The sequence below is a fragment of the Saccostrea echinata genome, unplaced genomic scaffold (genome assembly GCF_033153115.1).
Source record: "Saccostrea echinata isolate AGI-Se365-2 ecotype Australia unplaced genomic scaffold, CSIRO_AGI_Sech_v1 ptg000054l, whole genome shotgun sequence".
In the NCBI taxonomy this organism is placed as follows: Eukaryota; Metazoa; Mollusca; class Bivalvia; order Ostreida; family Ostreidae; genus Saccostrea; species Saccostrea echinata.
Genome location: NW_026889803.1, coordinates 66,086,866 through 66,108,138, shown reverse-complemented (window position 1 = coordinate 66,108,138; position 21,273 = coordinate 66,086,866). Strand labels below are relative to the sequence as shown.

General features: G+C 34.6%; 1 protein-coding gene across 1 annotated transcript; it reads left to right on the top strand.

Moving 5' to 3' along the window:
- The first annotated feature begins 19,101 nt into the window (after positions 1-19,101).
- Positions 19,102-19,503, top strand: LOC133205111 (beta-1,3-galactosyltransferase brn-like). The gene has a single exon (XM_061340854.1). It carries the CDS (start codon positions 19,102-19,104, stop codon positions 19,501-19,503), a length of 402 nt encoding a protein of 133 aa, XP_061196838.1.
- Positions 19,504-21,273: the final 1,770 nt, after the last annotated feature.

Genomic DNA, 21,273 nt, shown 5'->3' with positions numbered 1-21,273 from the left:
GGCTGCATCTACTTTAATGAATTTTGCATAGGCACTCCCCTGCTTAATTGTTAAAAAATATATATCTACTATACTATAAACATAACAAGGCATGAAACTAGCCTCCATGTTGGATTCCGCTTAGGGGCACTTTCTGACTAATAGCGAGAATTTCTCGCCAAAGTCGGACTTTTCTCAGACATCGGAAGCTGTCATTTATTGAAATAAAATCAAATCAGGTTGAATCTTGCCATACGTTCGCCGCATTCACGCGTTTTCTAACATTTCTGTGCAAACCAGGTCTCCTCGGCCGGAACTTGAAGGTTTATGGGGGTATAGATAATTCGATCGTCGTGTACCTTCAATGTACGAGAACAACATTTCATGGAAAACTAACCTTTGATTTTCAAAAATGAACAAAATGTATTGTGAAATATATGTACATGTATTTGTATAACAATAAGACATACGATTTTTCTTTGCATTTTTATTACTTCTATTGGTAAAAAGAAGTCTAGCAGATACTTGAACTTATGAAAAATATATTGGCAACCGGTTAGTCTATAAGTCAGCAAGTCAGCAGTGTCAATGGGTTATATATATATATATATATATATAAAAGCAGTCTTGAAGACAGTGGCATATTATCCGGGGGGGGGGGGGGTCACCCCTTTCAAAAAAGGAAAAGGGGGAAAATATTCAATATAAAAGAAAGTTTTGATAAAACTTATGCTTTAACACTTAATTTAATAACAAGTATTATGAGTTTCTATTGTCACTTAATTTTTTTTACTACCCCCCCCCCTTTGAAATCCCTGATTCGTCTATGGAAAGTGTGTGTTACTTACATACATGTAAAGTATTAAGTATTACATTTATTGCAAAATAATAAATATACAAGTACATGTATATATTTTATCCTGATAGCGAGACTTATTTCTTATAGATGGATTCATACAGATATACAATAATAAAATGGGACAGTTCTAAAGTTTAATAACAAGTTCAAAAAATTCACCAAAATATTATATAAGTGATTTGGATGTTTTGAATATTTTGTAAGGGTAATTATTTCTAAACATATATTTTGGCATGTTCACATCACCATTAATATTTACAAAGCTGAAACTAACTTCATCAGCTCACTCTTTGTGGATTTTATTACAGTGTTCCACTGAGAATGATAGCACGTATGGCATTAGTTTTGACCAAAACCCAGCTCCAGCCCAGTTAACAAATGCAAAGGCAGCTAGATTAGGAGTCATTTAATAGACTAATTAACTATGTATATGTCATTACAATGAAGTTCCTGAGCCCCGCCCCGCGCTGATTTCACAGCGACAACCACATATAAACACAAACATATACACAAAGTGATAAACTATTAATTTCTTCATGTGCATGATTACAAAGTGTGAATTTGTACATGACAACAACAGTAAAGGATTCAATTCGTGATGCGTAATTCTGAAGGGACAACTATTTGATTCTGATAGATGCGGCAGATTTTGGAGAGAAAAAAATCTGTCCTTGAAAATAACTTTTTTGATTTTGAGTGGTAACCCCCGAACCCCTGCTCCCCGCACACACTCTAATTTTCTCATTTTTTCTTTATTTTATCCTACCCACTTTTTATGGTGTAGTAGAAATAAAAAAAAAAAACTTTCCCTAATCATCTTGGAAATAAATAATCTGTCCTCAGTCAATGACATGAAAATAAACATTTTGACTAGAAAAAAATGCCATCCCCCTCCCTCCTTTAGAATCAAATTGTCGTCCTCTAAATTGTATGATTCTGTTTTGGTGTCTCTGTACCATCATTGAATTTTTTCAAAAAAGAAAAAAAAAAGAAAAAAAAAAGAAAAAAAGAGCCCAGTCATTTCCCCGTGTATAGTTCCTTTTCTTCCAATACATCTCACATTTTTCATGCAGAACTTACTTCTGCTAATATCTGCTTTATTTTATTATATAATATTTTTTATTAACTATTATACATTTATCCCCCCCCCCGGTCAAATCCACCTCTGTATTGAAGACTCACCTGCTTAGACGTGTCCCCTCCTTTCGCCCCTATAATTTTGCCAATATATGACTATACTAATACTACGCAACAGAAAATAAATCTAACTTAGGATTGTCCTCCTTCAAAAATATTTTTTCTTGTCAAAGAATATTGTTGTTCAGTTGACCCCCCCCCCCCAACACACACATACATGTACACACAAACTGAAACAGCTTTTTATGGGCCTGATAATGTATATAAAATCTTGCAAGGTCCTACTGATATAAAATTATATTTATTTCACTGTGCATTTGTTCGTTAAGAAAAACAACGTTAGCTTTCTATGAAACACACTTTGAAGGTAAACGACGATCGAATTATCTATACCCCCATAAACCTTCAAGTTCCGGCCGAGGAGACCTGGTTTGCACAGAAATGTTAGAAAACGCGTGAATGCGGCGAACGTATGGCAAGATTCAACCTGATTTGATTTTATTTCAATAAATGACAGCTTCCGATGTCTGAGAAAAGTCCGACTTTGGCGAGAAATTCTCGCTATTAGTCAGAAAGTGCCCCTAAGCGGAATCCAACATGGAGGCTAGTTTCATGCCTTGTTATGTTTATAGTATAGTAGATATATATTTTTTAACAATTAAGCTGGGGGTGCCTATGGAATTTTGTTGTAATCTTGCATTAATCTGATGGTAATTTTCTAACGACTTAAAGTCTACATACGAGAAGGCAATTTATTGCAAATTCATAAGAAAGATTCAAGAGGCGACGATCTGTTGCGTGTAGGCGTGTCTGTACAGTTGTAGACACATATGGAGATTACCATTTGATCAGTCTGTTATACTGCATGCTAGAGGTTCACGGCGAGATGTTTTTGACTTGGCGCCGAGGTACACAAGGGACCTTTCATAAGGAGCGTATGGATTGTTGGAGGATACAAGGTGTATAGGGTAACATAAGGAGCATAGGGATTGTTATAGGAATATAGAAGGGGCGTAGGGATTTTTATGTGAGTATATAAGGGGCAAAGGAGCGTAGGGATGCTATAGGAGTATATAAGTAGTATAGGGATTGTTATAGGAGTATATAAGGAGCGTAGGGATTGTTATAGGAGTATATAAGGAGCGTAGGGATTGTTATAGGACTAAATAAGGAGTGTATGGATTGTTATAGGAGTATATAAGGAGCATAGGGATTTACAGGAGTATATAAGTAGTATAGGGGTTGTTATAGGAGTACATAACATAGACACTTATTTCGGTTATAATTTTTTAACCCATAGTATAATAATAACGCAAGGTATCCAACTACGAATTACACGGAGTCCCCCCCCCCTTCATAGAATCGCACTCATTTACCATTCCGTGGTGTGAGATGAATTTTCCAGTCGGCGAGCAGAGTACTGACGCTGTTTACGGAGATAGCGTAAAATAGAGACAAACATGTCATATATGGTTGTGTAGATAAATTATCGTTGAAGACAATGGTAATAAACAGTTTCCCAGCGCATTTCCTCTGAAATTGTAAATGAGTGCGATTCTGAGGGAGGGGGTACTCCGTGTAATTCGGAGTCGGATACCTTGTGTTATTATTATACTATGGGTTAAAAAAATTTACTACCGAAACAAGTGTCTGTGGTATGTAAGGAGCGTGGAGTAACTAAGGAGGGTAGAGTTTGTCGAGGGAGTATATTAGGATCTTAGGGTATATAAGAGGCATTGGATTGTTATAGGAGTATATACGGGGTATAGCGTACATAAAAGGCATTTGGATTGTTATAGGAATATACTATTTAGTAAAAGGAGCGTAGGGATTTTTTTGTGAATATATAAGGAGCAAAGGAGCGTAGGGATGCTATAGGAGTATATAAGGGGCATATGGATTGTTATAGAAATAAACAAGCATTCTGAGAGTATTGCATTAGCAATACTAGTCCCCTACCGGCAAGTGTAATCTGGTTCCTGTTAAGAATTGAAAATGTCATAATTCCGTCAAAAATCAATTAAGCGGAACGAAATGCAAACTTGATCTATAACTAATCAAGGTAAAGTCACGTGCCAAAAATCAGCTCAATATCTGAAAGCGTTTACAAGAAAATTGCGGAAAACCCTTAAAAATTGAAAAGGCCATAATTCCGTCAAAAATCAATAAAGCGGAACGAAATGCAAACTTGATCTGTAACTCATCAAGATACACTTATATACCAAAAATCAGCTCAATATCTGCAAGCGTTTAGGAAAAAAGTGCTGAAAACCACGTGGGACAGACAGACAGCTAGACAGACGGACGGACAGACCCAGGGGAAACCTAAAGTCCCCTCCGGTTTCACCTGTAGGGGACTAATAAGAAGCATAGGGATTGTTATAGGACTATATAATGAGCATACGGACGTTAACTGAGGCTCTTATTTGTAGGAGTACAGAGATTCTAGGGTGACAAAGTAGAAGTTTATCGTCAAAGGAAATGATTGATTATAAAAATATTGAGAAAAATGTTCAACTAGTAGCCTTGACCTTTCAATCTCATAGTACAGAGATGCTATACTAACAAATACAGAAGTTTATTGTCAGATGCAGTGATAGAATTTAATAATATCGAGGGAAATTTCAACTAATAACCTTGACCTTTCATTTATTCAATGTCATAATTTTGTAGAAAGAGGAAAGGGGCCTATTGGTTTTTAAATCTGATCAGGGTCAAAGGTAAAGTGACAGAGTTATCAATATTGTGGACATATGGAAATTATAAAAATCAGGGTCAACGTGGAAATTATAAAAATCAGGGTCAAAGGTGAACAGAGTGGGTTCACAATGTCGTAGACATATGGTAATTATAAGAATCAGGGTCAAGGGTGAACAGAGTGGGTTCACAATGTCGTAGACAGATGGTAATTATAAGAATCAGGGTCAAAGGTAAACTGACAGGGATGCACATTGTTGTAGACAGATGGTAATTATAAGAATCAGGGTCAAAGGTAAACTGACAGGGATGCACATTGTTGTAGACAGATGGTACATGTAATTAAAAGAATCAGGGTCAAAGGTAAAGTACAGGGATGCACATTGTTGTAGACAGATGGTAATTATAAGGATGATTTCTGATCTTTTAATCTCATACTGCATGGCCGACAGGAGTCCAGATGAATTTGATTTCACTTTCGAGAAGTGAAAGTCAAATGCAGAGACAGGCGTTATCAAAGCAAACATATTGTGTGTACCAAATGATCGTTTACTATAGGAACGCTTAATGGACAAAATAATTTGAAATAGTCTGTTAATTTTACATTCAGCAGGTCATAGATTGGAGTCAATTAAGGCATTGATAATATAAATAATTTTGTTAACATTATTTTAAGAGTACTATTAATTTTCAGTCTGAAAATGGTTAGATCGCAGTTATATAAAACAATATTTCTAATAAATTTCCCATGCAACTTGAAAGCTTATTGATTCACATTTCTCATTAATTGAAACTTTCAATCATTTTAATTAATTTTTTAAATATTTAAATTCGATTATTGTAAGTATTTTCTACATGACAGTAGTATTTGTTCCTCCAAGCTGGAGCCTTTACAGATATATACTAATAGGAGAGAAAAATGGATTCCACTGAAAAACAAGGGCCGTGGTCAGGGTTTGAATATGACCTTGAATGATCACATAGTCAAAGACCTTGATAGGTGTACAATATGGAACAAATGATATATTAATATGAAGATATGATTTGAAAAGAGGGGTCTTCTGTCGGTGATAATGCGTTCTTTTGTAAACAAAAAAAGAGACTTGTTACTGTAAAATCACGTATTTTCGAGGAGTCACATTTTCGTGGTTTGAGGAAACAGTACTAGTTCGTGGAGATTTGATTTCGTGGATAAAGAATTGTTGAGTAGTTATGTGTATAACATTTTACATTTCGTGGTGGTCATGAATTCGTGGGTCTCTTCATACATCGAAAACAACGAAAATTAACACCCACGAAAATTAGTAATTTCACAGTAATCTGTTTGTATTAATTTTCAAAATAAAAAGCATGGCTTAGATTCATCTCCAGGAACTTCAACACATGCATAGCTGGAGTAGTTCAGACAACTGCTAAATACACTGCAAACAGGCAATAAAACTCCCCTACGAATGAGTTCGGGACCTCTTATTTTTCGGTGTTCAGCAAATCATAATGCCCGAGGAGTTCTTAGTTACTCTGACGAGACTACAGCAAGATCACTGAGAGATTGTCATTGGATCAGGTAAATTGTTTACGGATTTACGGATTTACAGCAATATAAAGAGTACCAATATAGGACCGTATTGACTGGCACATGGAGACACGATAATCAGAAAAGTTATAAATTACGTTTCAGTTTTCACCACTGTGCATATCCAGTGGATTAAATCTACCCAAATCGTTCTCTGGAATACTTATTAAAATTTCTTTAATTCAGTAGTCATACTTCTAGTTTCATTTTTTTTATTTTTATTTAACTTGTTGTAAATAAATTTTAATTTCTGACAAAACGACATGCATAATTAATTATAGTAGACAATAAATATTTACAGACTTTTCCCTTAAAAAAAAAAACAGACTATAGCAATGTGTTCATTGCTGAATGGGTTCTAACCTACAACCTCTTCTGAATAGGTCAAAAGAGATCAATAAGTGTCTTGAACTTAAATTACAACAACATTAGCAGCGGTGTGGAAGAAGGCTCAAGTAAATTTATCCTCTTTGTCGAAGTACGTGTACTGTTTGTATCTGTCAGGTGTATGTGTATACAATACACATAAATAAATACAATTTCGGGAGTGTACAACATATGATACTAAAAAACTAAATTTTTACTATATGGACAAGGTATACGTCAGATCAATGCAGTGGATTGCTCAATGGTTTTGTTAGGTGAACCGTATCGATTTTTTTAGGTCAGCTGTTGTGTTAAACTACTGCATTTATCGGGTGTCCATCAAATATACCCCCTGGAATTTAGTGCTACCGTAGATTTGACTCAACATGGTTAAAAGGCAAGTATTCTTTGTAAATGGCTTAATTATTTAAGGTTTTTAATGAAATATAATACAATAATATAAATTTACACCTAAATATCTATATAGATTGTGATCGTTGAACAGTGTATATTTGGTCGTGTAAACATACACTGAACCGTGCAACAATGGGAAAATCCCGAAATCTGAACAGTGCATTGGGGGGAAATCCATGTTTATGTACCGTGACAAGCTGTTACTACAACGTTTCATTTCATTTTCCTTCCTTTAATGAAGAAAGGTATTGATTTTACCGCATATATTTCGAATTTTTTTAAAAACTGCATATTGCATATTATATTGTAAAAAGCGAAGGGACAAGAACGCATAAAACTGGATTTCTCTATACAGCGTGGATTCTAAAAGACATGGAATGTTAATTAAAAAATACCACATAATCTCTGATTTGTCTGTTCAAGTCAATGACGACGTTCTGTGTTGCAGCTTTTCGAACTTCGCCAAAACAGTCAATGTCCTCTGGTTATTAAGAAGCAAATGTACATGACGTACTTTGGATATACAGCCTTTTTTTTGCATTTTTGCAAAAAAAAAAAAAATAAAAAAATAAAATAATAATAATACTCTGGTGAAAAATATTTCTGAATGCATACCCGATAGTTCCCCAGGTTATTCCCTCAGTACACCGAGTTACAGTATAGGGTAAAACTGAGTATTATAGATTGAAAACGAGACATAAAAGAAAATCAACATGGTAATACTAGACGAAAAGAAACAAAACAGGCGTCCTCAATTTGTGACAGATTTCTTGACTATAGAAATTCGGTGAATTTTTAGCCATGGAGTTGTATTAAAGGGTCATCTCTATAATGCAATGTTTTTTTAACTGAATTAAAATATTGAGTTAATCTATTTCATTTTCAACATAGGATACTTGGCATCCTGGTCCAAGAAAAATATTCGAAGACAACAAATTAACGAAAATAAATCACTTTCAGGCCATAGAACGCGAGGGGGGCATCTCCCCACTTTTTTCTGAGTATAGTATTTTGCTATGGTAAATTTTTCCTTAGGTGGTGGTTGGCCACCCCACTTTTTGATGTTGTAATGTCGAGCACTGGCAAATTCCATGATTTGGGCAGTAAATGACTATTTTTTTGGGGTCAGTTTTTTTGCTTGTCAGATTTTTCTGGGAAGTTGCCCCCCCCCCCACTTTTGAAGCCGTTGCTACGGGCCTGACTTTTGTTTACTTAAATGGGGAAACACATGCAAATGAAGTGTTCAGTTGTTTCATCTCGGTTAATCTTAAGAATACTCGAATGATTACAGTATGTTTATTACGTCGTAGATTTAAGTTAATTCAGCTTGAAATAAAAGGACAGATCACTCTAACTGCATAAAAGTACTGTGAAATTGGAACTTCAAAGTGTGCCGTGCATAGAGGGTCCTCAATTGAAGTCTCTTAAAGGATTTGAATTCCCCCTTCATACACACATTGACAATTCTTTCTTTATGAATGGGGGAATTCTTACTCTCTGTATTATAAATATACAAATAGTGCTCAATGTGGATAGTCTGTGTCTAATGGATGAATTTAACATCATTGATGTGGAATTAATAATTTGTTTCGCGTCGATTGATTGTTCTGCACTTCCAACAATTTATCTTTGTGTAATAGGAAAGTCTTTGTTTTATGATAACGTGATTTGTCATCTTTTCCAAAATATAAGAGGTTTTAAAAACACACATTTCCTGTAATTCTGGAATTTGCCTGAGTGGCAGTGATGATCTACAGATGAATTGAAAGATAATGGAGACAAATCAGACGATGCGAAACAACTTCATACATAAACCAGAAATGTTTCCCTCGAAATGATACAGTAACCAATTCATGGAGTCCTGTCCAAAACTTGGTCACATTGTTTCAATTGTCCAAAGATGTCTAGAACTTACTTTGAATCAGGGATGGGGTCAATTACTTTAAAAAGTAATAATTAAATTACAATTACTTTGACTTTTTCTTCAATTAAATTACAATTAAATTACAGGCTTTCTAAGACATGTAATTAATTAAATTACAATTACTTTGCAAAAGTAATTAATTAAATTACAAATTACATTTCTATTTTTTTTGAAAATTTTTATAATCCCTGTCAATGAATATACAGAACATCATTTATTTGTATAATATTAAGCTCAGCCTCTGCACAAACAGTACAAGAAATAATATGCTATAGGCATTGTGAATCATTCTGGTTTAATTTATAACATTTATTTACAAAACAATAAGAATCTCTTAAAGAACTATCCGAGATCAGTTTGATGCAGTTTCCACCACACAAAACCTACATGTACACAAATTGCATGGCTTATGATGTTTGATTTAAAGTGAGTATTTTAATAGAGTGAAATGAGTCGCAACTGTACAGCTGTAACCCCTCAAATTAAATATTTCCTTTGAAAGTAACCTGAACATCCTAAATTGCTATTTATGTTGAACAACTTTACTTCATAAATCAGAATTGTACAGATAGAAAATTCATTCATAAAAATCTGTCTAGATAATTATCAAATTGAAAGTTTTTCTTTTCTAAAGCTAGCGGAGCATTTTAAATTGAAATAATTATCTCCATTGGCTTTGTCTTCTAAATCATGGAATATCTCTTTAGAGGAGTTGATTTGTTTTGATTGCAATTTAAAGCTGTGATCTGGAGGGCAATTATCTCTTCTCAACAAGAGAGAACTTAATTAATGACACACACCTTCTTTTTCTTTATTATTGATCAAACAACAAAGATTGAAATATAATAAATGTATGTGTGTTTCATTGCTGAATAGACCTAAGAAGCGTGGTTCAAAATTCATATTTATAAACATCGATCAAAAAATTAAAAATTTACATAATGATTAGAAAGAAACTAGTTTTATTATCAAGCCAATCATTTAATTATTTTTTTGTAAGCATTAACCTAAGATATTGTATAATTGAAGGATTGACAGGGCTCTCACACCACTTTTTGGGACTGGGGCCGGGGCCGTAAAAATTGGGAAAATTATCGACCTTTTGGGGAATTTTGGGAAAATCATAATTATAGACATTATACGCTATATTCATGATATATTGAGTTTCTGGTGGTTGTTATCAACTAAATTTCTGTTTTGTAATATAGAGAAATATGAATTACAAGTTTAGTAACAACATATCTTACTAAATGTTCTTTAATATTAGGGGAAGTGACAGATTGGGAAAATTAACACATTCAATTGGGAAAAAATGTACCCTTTTTGAATTGGGAATGGGGCCTTTGAATGGCCCCAAATATAGAGAATTGAGAGCCTGATTGAGGATATGTTTAACAATAAAATAAAAACCAGTAAAATGGGGAGGTAGTGGTGACGATATATCGTGAATATATCATGAATGTGTATTATATAAAGTAATTGAATGTAATTGAAAAAGTAATTGAAATTACATGGTATTTTTTCAGTGTAATTAATTAAATTACAATTACAAGTAATTGAAAAAATGTTCAATTACAAATTACTTCCAATTACTTAAAAAAATGTAATTAATTACAGTCAATTACAATTACTTTTTTCAATTACCCCATCCCTGCTTTGAATGTAGGGGGGAAAACCCCAAACAATTGATCTGACACTTATTTAAAGAAAACTATAACTCAATTTGGTCTTAACTCTAAAAAAAATATGAAATGAAATTTATTCTTCATATATTGAAATTTTTCTCAGAGGAAAATCGAACTGTGTATTTTTTCTTCTTTCTTATAAAATGATAATAAACAAGTTTGGCTTTCCAGAAAGCCTGAAGTGTCATCTCTTCATTAATGTCACAGAATAAACAGTAGAATGTAACATTTTTTCCTCAGCTATTACAGACAGAAGAACTTTTTTTTCAAAAAGGGGGGCACAGAATAAACAGTGGAATGTAACATTTTTTCCTCAGCGATTACAAGTAGAAGACCATTTTTTTCAAAAGGGGGGGGGCACAGAATAAACAGTGGAATGTAACATTTTTTCCTCAGCTATTACAGACAGAAGAACTTTTTTCAAAGGGGGGGCACAGAATAAACAGTGGAATGTAACATTTTTTCAGCGATTACAAGCAGAACTTTTTTTCAAAAAAAGGGGGGGGGGAGTCAGAAAAAAGATTACAACTTACACTAGGAAAAAAAGAGGGTGTTCAAACTCGAAATTCTTATTTCGTGGATGGGAGGGAAGATTTAAACTTTTTGACTCTCTCGAAAACACATTGGGGGGGGGGGTATGAATATGCTGCAACAAAAAAATGTGGGGAAGGTAGAGGCAAGCTGCCTTTCAGTAAACATTTGCAACAGTAATTTCGAATATTTTTTGTATATGTGTTTAAAAAATGTAACCACTGAGCAGTATTCGTAAAATTTGTAAACAATTGTTATACAAGAGGATGGGTAAAACCTTAGTGTTCCTATTGACTTTACATCACAGCAGCTTACTCGGACAACAGCCAAGAAGTTTAAAGCGCTAACTTGAATAAGTCCGGTGTCATATAGTGAGACTCCCACCCCCATAGTGAGACTTCCCCCCGGAAATACGGCTATATATAGCGGTAAGACTCCCCGGTGGGGGGGTTGGGGGGTTGGGGGAGAATTACTATATAGTGGGTGTTCCCCCTTTAACGACCATAGTGAGGCTTCCCCTTTCCATGTTCAGTAGTATTTTATTTACATCGACGATGTATATATATTTGCATTTTGATAATGATCTTATAAAATAGATACATGTATGAATAAATATAGAAGTGCGCATTAAAAATTTATCTTGCACAGTAAATAATTGAATTGTTCCAAAATGATTCTTATCAAAAGAAATACATTTAACATTTAATAGATCATTACTCGTGGACTCTTGGAATTTGCTTATGTTAACCTTCATGGGGAATGCAATAAATACAATATAGTAAAGAAAGATGTATACTTGTAACAATAACGTACATTTTTCATTCAGTTATCGGTATCAGGTTCGTTCGCCCTATCTACCTGTTCGCATGAGTCCGTTCGCGCAGGGTCCGTTCGCCATTATTCTTGTTCGCCCTATATCTCGTTCGCCCTATTATATATATAGTATATAGTAAATATCAACATTTATTATTGATTTTATTCAATATTTTACGACTTGGTGTTTTTTTTTTCAGATGTTGCTACAGAATTTTTTTATTTACCGTAATCTTAATTAAATAATTCAAATTTGATATTTATGCTCTTTACATGCTTAATTGCTTTAATTATACTTAATAATGTCACTGTAAGTTAGGGAATCACACAATCTGCGTTATGTTTTGAAAACAATTAAAGGACTGAGACGTTAATTTCCGTTGGTCTGCCGGGTATGATGGCCGATATGGGCCGGACAAAAAGTAACCACGAGTTGTGTTCGATTTGCCGGCAATTCTTAGATACTGGTAAAAAGTAACCACGAGTTGTGTTTGATTTGCCGGCAATTCTTAGATGCCGGCAAATCTTAGATACCGGCAATTCTTATTTTAAATATTTAATTAAAATACTAGAGGATATAGAGGTCTCAAAAGTCAAGTTATCTTAATTGGGAAAACGGTTTGACGAAGACGACAGTTTCACTCGATACGTGGCATTATTTATGACATATCAAAACGAAGTCAAGCTATTTAAATGGCTAGAAAGCAGCACCCCCCTCCCCGAAAATTAAAAAAAAGTCAGTAAAGGGGGGGGGGGTATTTCAACACTGGTCTGGGTTACGTTCACTGTCTTTTTACAAAATGTTTGAAAATCAAGTATATTAGAAAAAAAAAATTTCTTGGGTAATGTATATCGGGCCTCCTTTATATGTGAGGTCCTGCTGATATACATACGCAAATCGACAAGTGTAAACTGCTCTTCATCCTCAGGGAAACAGAAGTTTCGTTTTCCGGTTTTTCATAATATTTCATTAAGATATGGCAGGGCCTAGATTAAAATGGACAATACAAATTCAGAAGTTTTCTGTATTCTCATTATCACCCTCCTAATTGTTTATGGTAGTTTAATAACCAGGCAAGTTTCTTAAAACATCTAATCAGTTGACTACATATAGCTGGGCCGTCAATCAACAGGCAGATATTAATAATAAATAACACAACTATTGAAGATCAAATAAAATATGGGTTGGTAATGAATTTAAAAGATATTAATATACGTTTACGTTTATGTGGAGTGCACAGGTCTGGAAACCCCTTAAACATTGTCTGTATGCGGTTTTCCTCCTCACTTTTCTCAGTACTCTGTGTTTTGTCAAACCCTTTGTCCTGTTAAGTTAACTAGACTTCTGTGACCTCGATATCCTCTGGCATTTTAATTAAATATTATATATAAGAATTGCTGGTACCTAAGATTTGCCGGCATCTAAGAATTGCCGGCAAATCAAACACAACTCGTGGTTACTTTTTGCCGGCATCTAAGAATTGCCGGCAAATCGAACACAACTCGTGGTTACTTTTTGTCCGGCCCATATCGGCCATCGTAGCCGGGTCTTTGATAGGACAGGTATTTATAGTGTGACCGCATGCATACTTCTGTTGTCTCCCGTGTGCAATTTATGTACCAATGTACATATAATTTATTTAAAAAATCCACTGCTTCATTATTCAACTTTCTGCAATATAAAGAGGGCGAACGGACCCTGTGCGAACAAGTTTGAGGGCGATCGGACTCTGGGCGAACGGGAATGAGGGCGAACGGCGTCAAGGGCGAACAAGTTTTAGGGCGAACGAATAGTAATGTCTGTATTGTATATTAGGAGGATTTATCAAAAGGGAATATTAAGTTTAATCTCATGTATTATTTCTAACAATAGGTATTTTCTGTAATTGTTCATCATACTTCTTAAGACACGATTTTCTGACAAGGGAAGTCAGCTGTTAGTTAATTTTTATCGAAACTTCTCGACAAGAATTTTGCTGAGCAAAACAAAATCAGATGAGAGGTGATAACAGGCCGATTTTTAGGTAAAATCAAACGGTTTGTTCCCGTTTTGCACACATTTGAATTTCAGGTATTGAAAAAATGTGTGCAAAACGGGAATTTGTCCAGGTAAGATAATTACTTAATTGATATAGTCTATATCATAGTTGTGATTTGGAGAAAAAGAATCTATGGCAAGAATATGAAGAAAAATGATTAATTTTGCATTTTCTATTTTGATTTATTTCTGTAATTTCATAATAAGAAAATAAAACTATTTGAAAACATAAAAAATATCACAAATACTAATCAAAACTCTAATTAAAATGTACATTCATATGATACTAACTGGACAAGTTAATTTTTTTTATTAATATTGAATTCATTAATTCATTCACACTATCTTCATGAAATAAAAAAAAGGGGGAGGCTGCGATAAGGATATTTGTCTGATTTATCAACTTCAGTTGGATAAGTTAAATTTTCAAAATTTATTCTTTTAAATATATATTATCATGCATTGGTGAAACACAGGTAATTCCAGGTAAATCCCAGATGGAGATCAGAGTATAATTACTATCAATACATATTTCACACCTATTGTTCTATACCTAATTATCAAATGTGTGCAAAACGGGAACACACCAATCAAACACCGCTATCTTCTACAGCTACTTCTTGGGAAATAATTTAACACGTCTCAAAAATAGAACCTATAGGATTTTAATCCAAATGATAAAATTATGATTACGTACACAGAAGTATTAAGACAATTTCTACTCCCTTTCCTTTTATTAGATAAGGAAATGATTGTAGTGTCCAGGATGACCTTGTAGTGATTGACCTTGAAAATTGGCAAGGTTCGGTTTCTGAATAAATTCCAATTAAATTCCAGGAAAATGTAGTTAGAATAAGGAAAATATAATGCAGCTGAAATGTAGTCGATCGTCTTAAGGATATTGCTGTGAATGTTAATTCTAAAGAAGATAGAAGAATATTAATTATTTGGAGTATCTCTGTGCACCAAAGCATATGGAATGAAATGTATGGAGATAACGAACAGTATTCAAGCTCAAAAGTCCATAAAACAATACAAAATAGGAGCAGAGCAAACACGGACCTCCAAACATCAGAGGTGGGATCAGGTGCCATGGAGGAGTGAGCATCCCCTGTCGACCGGTCACACCCGCCGTGTGCTCCTTATCATGATCGGGAAATAACGAAAAAATCCGTCGACAATTCAGTGTGTAAATAATGGCTTAACAATTAGTATGAAAAACGTCAGTCAGCATTTGACTCAATGATAAATTGTATTTGCTGACAAGGTCATTGTTTCGACCATAGAACTTACGAAATGATGACTTTAAATGAGACAGCTGATATTCTTGTCTCATCAACTTATTTGTCAATAAATTACCTCGTTTTAGAAATTGTACATACCTAGAGCATGCTCATGCGTATCGAATCAACGGAGAGATATATACCCCGTATGCCGGTGATGAAGGTATATTGCTGCATAAGTAAGGGAAGTTGACAATTGAAAAGTTAAAGTCATCACGTTTATCATAAAGCTTGGTTGTTAGATTACCATTAACGTCTTTTTCAAGTAAAATATCCAAATATGAAACAGATGTGTCAGACTCTGTGGTATCTTTTATCTCAAGTTCACCAGGATATATCGTAACTAAATTAAATTAAATTAACTTAATTTGTTTTTAAATTTGCCTATTGTGTAGACTATCAAAACCGATAAAGATCATTTAAACTAACCAATTTTATAGCGCCTCTGACTATAAAACAGTCTTTGTATTATTTTTTGTGTCCCCGCCATGAAATGGCCAGGGCATATAGTGTTACCCTGTTCCGTCATCTTTCACTTTCCGTTCATTATCTCTGCAACAGTTGCAGACATTCAACTCAAATTTTATATATGGATATGTCATAGGAATACGCAGGTCAAGTTCGAATTTGGTCATGGTCCGATGATTTTTGACAGAGTAACTTTATGCCTCTTGAACTTTAAAAACTGGACTACCTTTTGCAGCTCACTCTCACTCTAGCCTAATGTCCACGAAACTACACTGGTCTCCCTATTGTGGCCTCACGCTCACTCTAGCCTTATGTCCATAAAAACTACACTGGACTCCCTATTGTGGCCTCACTCTAGCCTTATGTCCATAAAAACTACACTGGACTCCCTATTGTGGCCTCACTCTAGCCTTATGTCCATAAAAACTACACTGGACTCCCTATTGTGGCCTCACGCTCACTCTTGCCTTATGTTCATAAAAACTACACTGTACCACAGGTACTTGTGAACAGGACCCCCCCCCCCCTCTAATATGCCCCACAGGTCAAAAAATATTTTTATGTATTTTTTTCATAAATTATTCTTCTAGTGCACATTTACAATGTATTCCATAAGAAAAATCCAAAAAATAACGCAGAATTAACGTTTTACTAAAAAATCATACCCGCGGTATTATAAAATAGAGAAGGTTAGTCACTTCCATTTGTTTACACTGGACCCCTCTTGGATATCAGGCCCGAAATATCATTTACCTAATACATGTCACCGAAATGTGTCATGATATCTTGTTTCGGTAGATATTTTTGTCTTTAATCGTGCTATTTAATTGCCCAGGCATCCCATAATAATCCGAGTATTCATCGTCAAACGTGAAAAATGCTACAAGATTTGGAAATGTCAGAGTAGAAATTACGGAAGTGATGCAAAAACGACACCTAGCGTGTAACTCTCGAGTTCCGAGTGTTATAGAACTAAGGGAAAAGTCAGAGGTCTACGAAAAAGTTCGGGAAAATTTTAATAAAGAAGTCGAAATTGATTCATTAGAATTAAATTCTGCTTAAGATTTTCGAGAAGAGCGAGGGTAGTCGTCAATATTCCCTTTAAAGGATGTTATCATTGATACCAAGTAGCGGTTTAAAAATCGCTTAAACATTATAAACTTGACATGTAACCCCCCCCCCCCCCCACTCCACCTCGACCGCCTTCCCCATCTGCGTGGACATGGAATTTTCATTAAATTGTGTCTGCGGTGGATATCCATTAAACTAATGTGGTAGTAAATATAATATTTAGAATGATAAACTAGTTTTAAAAATAAGTAAAGACAGAAATGTGATTATTTAAAACTGTACAAAAAAATCTCTTTTTTCCCCCATTTGTTATGAATTCGCTACATGTATTTAATCAATATTGATTAATTTGGGGACGGGGGCTGTGCAACGTCATTACAAGTTACAGTGTTGAAGAAAAACAAATTGACCGGTTGATGAATGGTTGTACAACCCATGCAATATTTAAACGTCAATTGCTACGTAATACAAGTTGCAATTATCTAACTATGACTGTTAGAAAAGACGTACCTAAAGAACTTTTTTAAAAGTCTTTATTTTATAGAAGTTAAGCTTCCGTTTGTTCAATTAAAATAATAGCATCTTGATATATATGTAATCAAGGCCAGAAATAAACTCAGCAGTGCGACGCGAAAGTAAAGAAGAGCATGAAAATTATTATTATTATTTTTTTTTTTTTAAAATGGGGTTCTGATTTTCATTCTTAAGAATTAATTTTGAAAAGACTCACATTTAAATTCCTTGGCAAATGAAAATCATCGCATAAGAATATTAAAAAATACACATAATTATTAAGCTTAATATTATCGGAATTAATTGCAAGCATGTCCATGTAGAAGGGGAAGGGGGGTTACATATCTTGTAAGTTGTAAATAAATGTTTAAGCGATTTTTAAACCGCTACTTGGTATCAATGATAACATCCTTTAAAGGGAATATTGACGACTACCCTCGCTCATCTCGAAAATCTTAAGCAGAATTTAATTCTAATGAATCAATTTCGACTTCTTTATTAAAATTTTCCCGAACTTTTTCGTAGACCTCTGACTTTTCCCTTAGTTCTATAACACTCGGAACTCGAGAGTTACACGCTAGGTGTCGTTTTTGCATCACTTCCGTAATTTCTACTCTGACATTTCCAAATCTTGTAGCATTTTTCACGTTTGACGATGAATACTCGGATTATTATGGGATGCCTGGGCAATTAAATAGCACGATTAAAGACAAAAATATCTACCGAAACAAGATATCATGACACATTTCGGTGACATGTATTAGGTAAATGATATTTCGGGCCTGATATCCAAGAGGGGTCCAGTGTAAACAAATGGAAGTGACTAACCTTCTCTATTTTATAATACCGCGGGTATGATTTTTTAGTAAAACGTTAATTCTGCGTTATTTTTTGGATTTTTCTTATGGAATACATTGTAAATGTGCACTAGAAGAATAATTTATGAAAACAATACATAAAAATATTTTTTGACCTGTGGGGCATATTGGAAGGGGGGGGGGGGTCCTGTCCACAAGTACCTGTGTTTTAAACGGATGAATTGTTCGTGTAATGAATAAATTGTATTGCAGATTTTATAGTGACCACAAATTAAAGATGACAAATTGAAATTCAATTATATTTTTTTTCTATTTTATGCAGAAAATATCGTCGTAAATTCAAAACAAGGGAATCAGGTGGAGCTGGAGCTGGGAATTTTTTCATAACCTTTTTGCTTCTCATGACTTTTTCTGTTTTCTATCTCATCAATTACTACAAAACTAAATCAAAGCCTCGTCCAATACAAGTCGACGATACACCCTTAACAGAAGAAGACATAACAAAATATTATAATTTCACGCAATTTAATAAAACCCATCAAAGACTGCATTACACCCTTTCCCCTATAAATGCTTGTGAAGGGTTTAGGACGGAAAATAATTTTTCTCGTACATTAATTCTTGTGAAATCATCGTCGGAAAATTTTCACACACGGAAATGGTTCCGATGGAATATAAAACAGCAGACAGATATAAATGACAATTTTAAGATAGTTTTTCTACTAGGACAATCTCCCTCTTCTTCTACGAGCGAGCTTATAAAAAAGGAAAGTAAACTACACAACGATATCATACAGGGAAACTTTACAGATATCGGGAATAATTCCACGTACAAAACTATCATGGGATTTCAGTGGGCTCTCAAGTATTGCCAAACGTCTCAGTTTCTCCTTCTCCAAGAAGAAAATTTTAAAATAAATTATAAAAACGTGATGACATTTCTGGAAAAAGAGGATGATCCAGAATCCCTATACGTTGGAAAATTGATCCGCAAGGAACAGACAACTTACAGCAATCCCGATCATATCAGATATATTCCGAAGGAGGAGTATCCTCTTCAGTTTCTTCCGCCCCACATTGCCAGTGGAGCCTATCTAGTCAGCATCAACGTTGCCAAAACGCTTGTGTCTAATTTTGACTCTGTAAAAATGGTTCGCGTGGATGATGTGTTCTTGGGACTCGTTGCAATGTTAAGTGACGTCATTTTAGTTCACTCCAAAAAGATAACCCTTGAAAATTGTGCCAAATTCACAAAGATGTTAGCGTGTAGGGCATTCACTTCGGCAGAGGAAACACTCAGTGCGTGGGAGGAATCGTTTGAGATCAATTTCTGATAGAGAGAAGAAAGGGAAATGTTCAATATTATTGACTTATTTGTATTATGTATATTGAGTTATTGACTGTGTTATTTACTCAGATTTACTGTTAGGCATAATAAAACACAAGAATGTATTTTTTTTTAATTTAAAAAAAATCGAATCATTTTTACGGGAAAAATATATCTGACTTATATACAAATTAGAATAATATGCACCACAAGTAAGATAACATGTTTTATTACCTAATACAATTGATTTTTGTTTTTTTTATCAAAAATATAGCATTATAGAGTCATTGACTGGGTAAGAAGGAAACATATGATTTGTTGGACCTGAAGGTAAAATGTTCCCGATGCCGCAGGCCAAGGGCAAAATTTTCACCTTCAAGACCAACAAATCATATGTTTCCTTCTTGCCCAATCAATAATTGTATAGTATTCAAGCTCAAAAGTCCATTAAACAATACAAATTTTTGGAGCAGAGCAAACAAGGATCTCTAAAACATCAGAGGTTGGATCAGATGCCAGGGAGGAGTAAGCATCCCCTGCCGACCGGTCACACCGCCGTGTGCTCCTTGTCATGATCGAGAAATAACAGAAAAATCCGTCGACAATTCAGTGTGTAAATATGGCCTGACAATTATTATGAAAAACGTCAATCAGCATATGACTTATAGCATATAGATTGTATTTGCTGACAAGGTCATTGTATCGACCATAGAACTTACGAAATGACGAATTTAAACAAGAACATTTGTATCTAGCGCGTTCAGAAAGCGCTAAACCAAATCTTGGCCCTAGTATTTGTTGTAAATACAATTTCTGCCAAATATTGTACGCGCTAAAAAGAACTGCAGTAATTAGGAAAATATATGAAAAAGTAATGGTTTGAAAAATATACTGAATAGATTATTCACCTTTATACAAGGGATGAAGATATATTGTAAATAACAAAAATGGTTCAAGGCATCAATCATGGGATAAGGGCATGACTTCTAAGTCTCTTTAAAATTGACTTAAAATGATATTTCAAAAACTTCAATATTTTGCTCATTATGAGGACTAGGATCATCAAATCGTGTCACTTTGAGGTATCTAATCAGTTGATCTGGTTTTGGGCCTTCGGATGTTGATCCTATGATGTAGGTCACAGTAACAGTTTTGTCCATGTGTTGCTATGGGGAAACCCCAAATATGTGTCCGATCGGAACGTAAAATAGCAGGTGCGAAATAAAGAATTTGTAATAAAGAATCCTTGAAAAGGAGTTGCGGATAAGAGATGGATACCCTCAATATTATAGAAAGCATGACAGTGTAAAAGTTCTGCTATGGGAAACCCCAAATAAGTGTCTGATCGAAATATGAAATACGAGATGCACAATGTCACTATGTAATAAAGATTTTGTGAAAGTTTCATTAAATTGCATTCTGTGATGTAAGAGAAGTTGCGGATAAGGGATGACTGCCCCCAAATGTAACGAACGGACGGACACTTCCATCACAATATACTCCCCAACTTTCAAACGGAGGTAAGAAAACAGGAAAATGGAACGTTTACCAGACTAGCTGTTCCCTTTTCCCATAGACTTGATTCACTCGGCACACCTCGGCCGATTCGTACCTCATCTAACCTCGGCTGTATCATGTAAACCTCCATTGAACCGGAGCTACTTTATACACAATATAGCTGCGCCCTATAATTACACGTGCACAGTGTGCTGAATTCGATCCGTTAACAAACATGTGATTATGTAAAGTTACTAAGTGCATGTTTCTTGGTAAGTGT

Coding starts and splice junctions, on each gene's coding strand:
- LOC133205111 (XM_061340854.1), top strand. CDS start 19,102: ATGACATTTCTGGAAAAAGAGGATGATCCAGAATCCCTATACGTTGGA.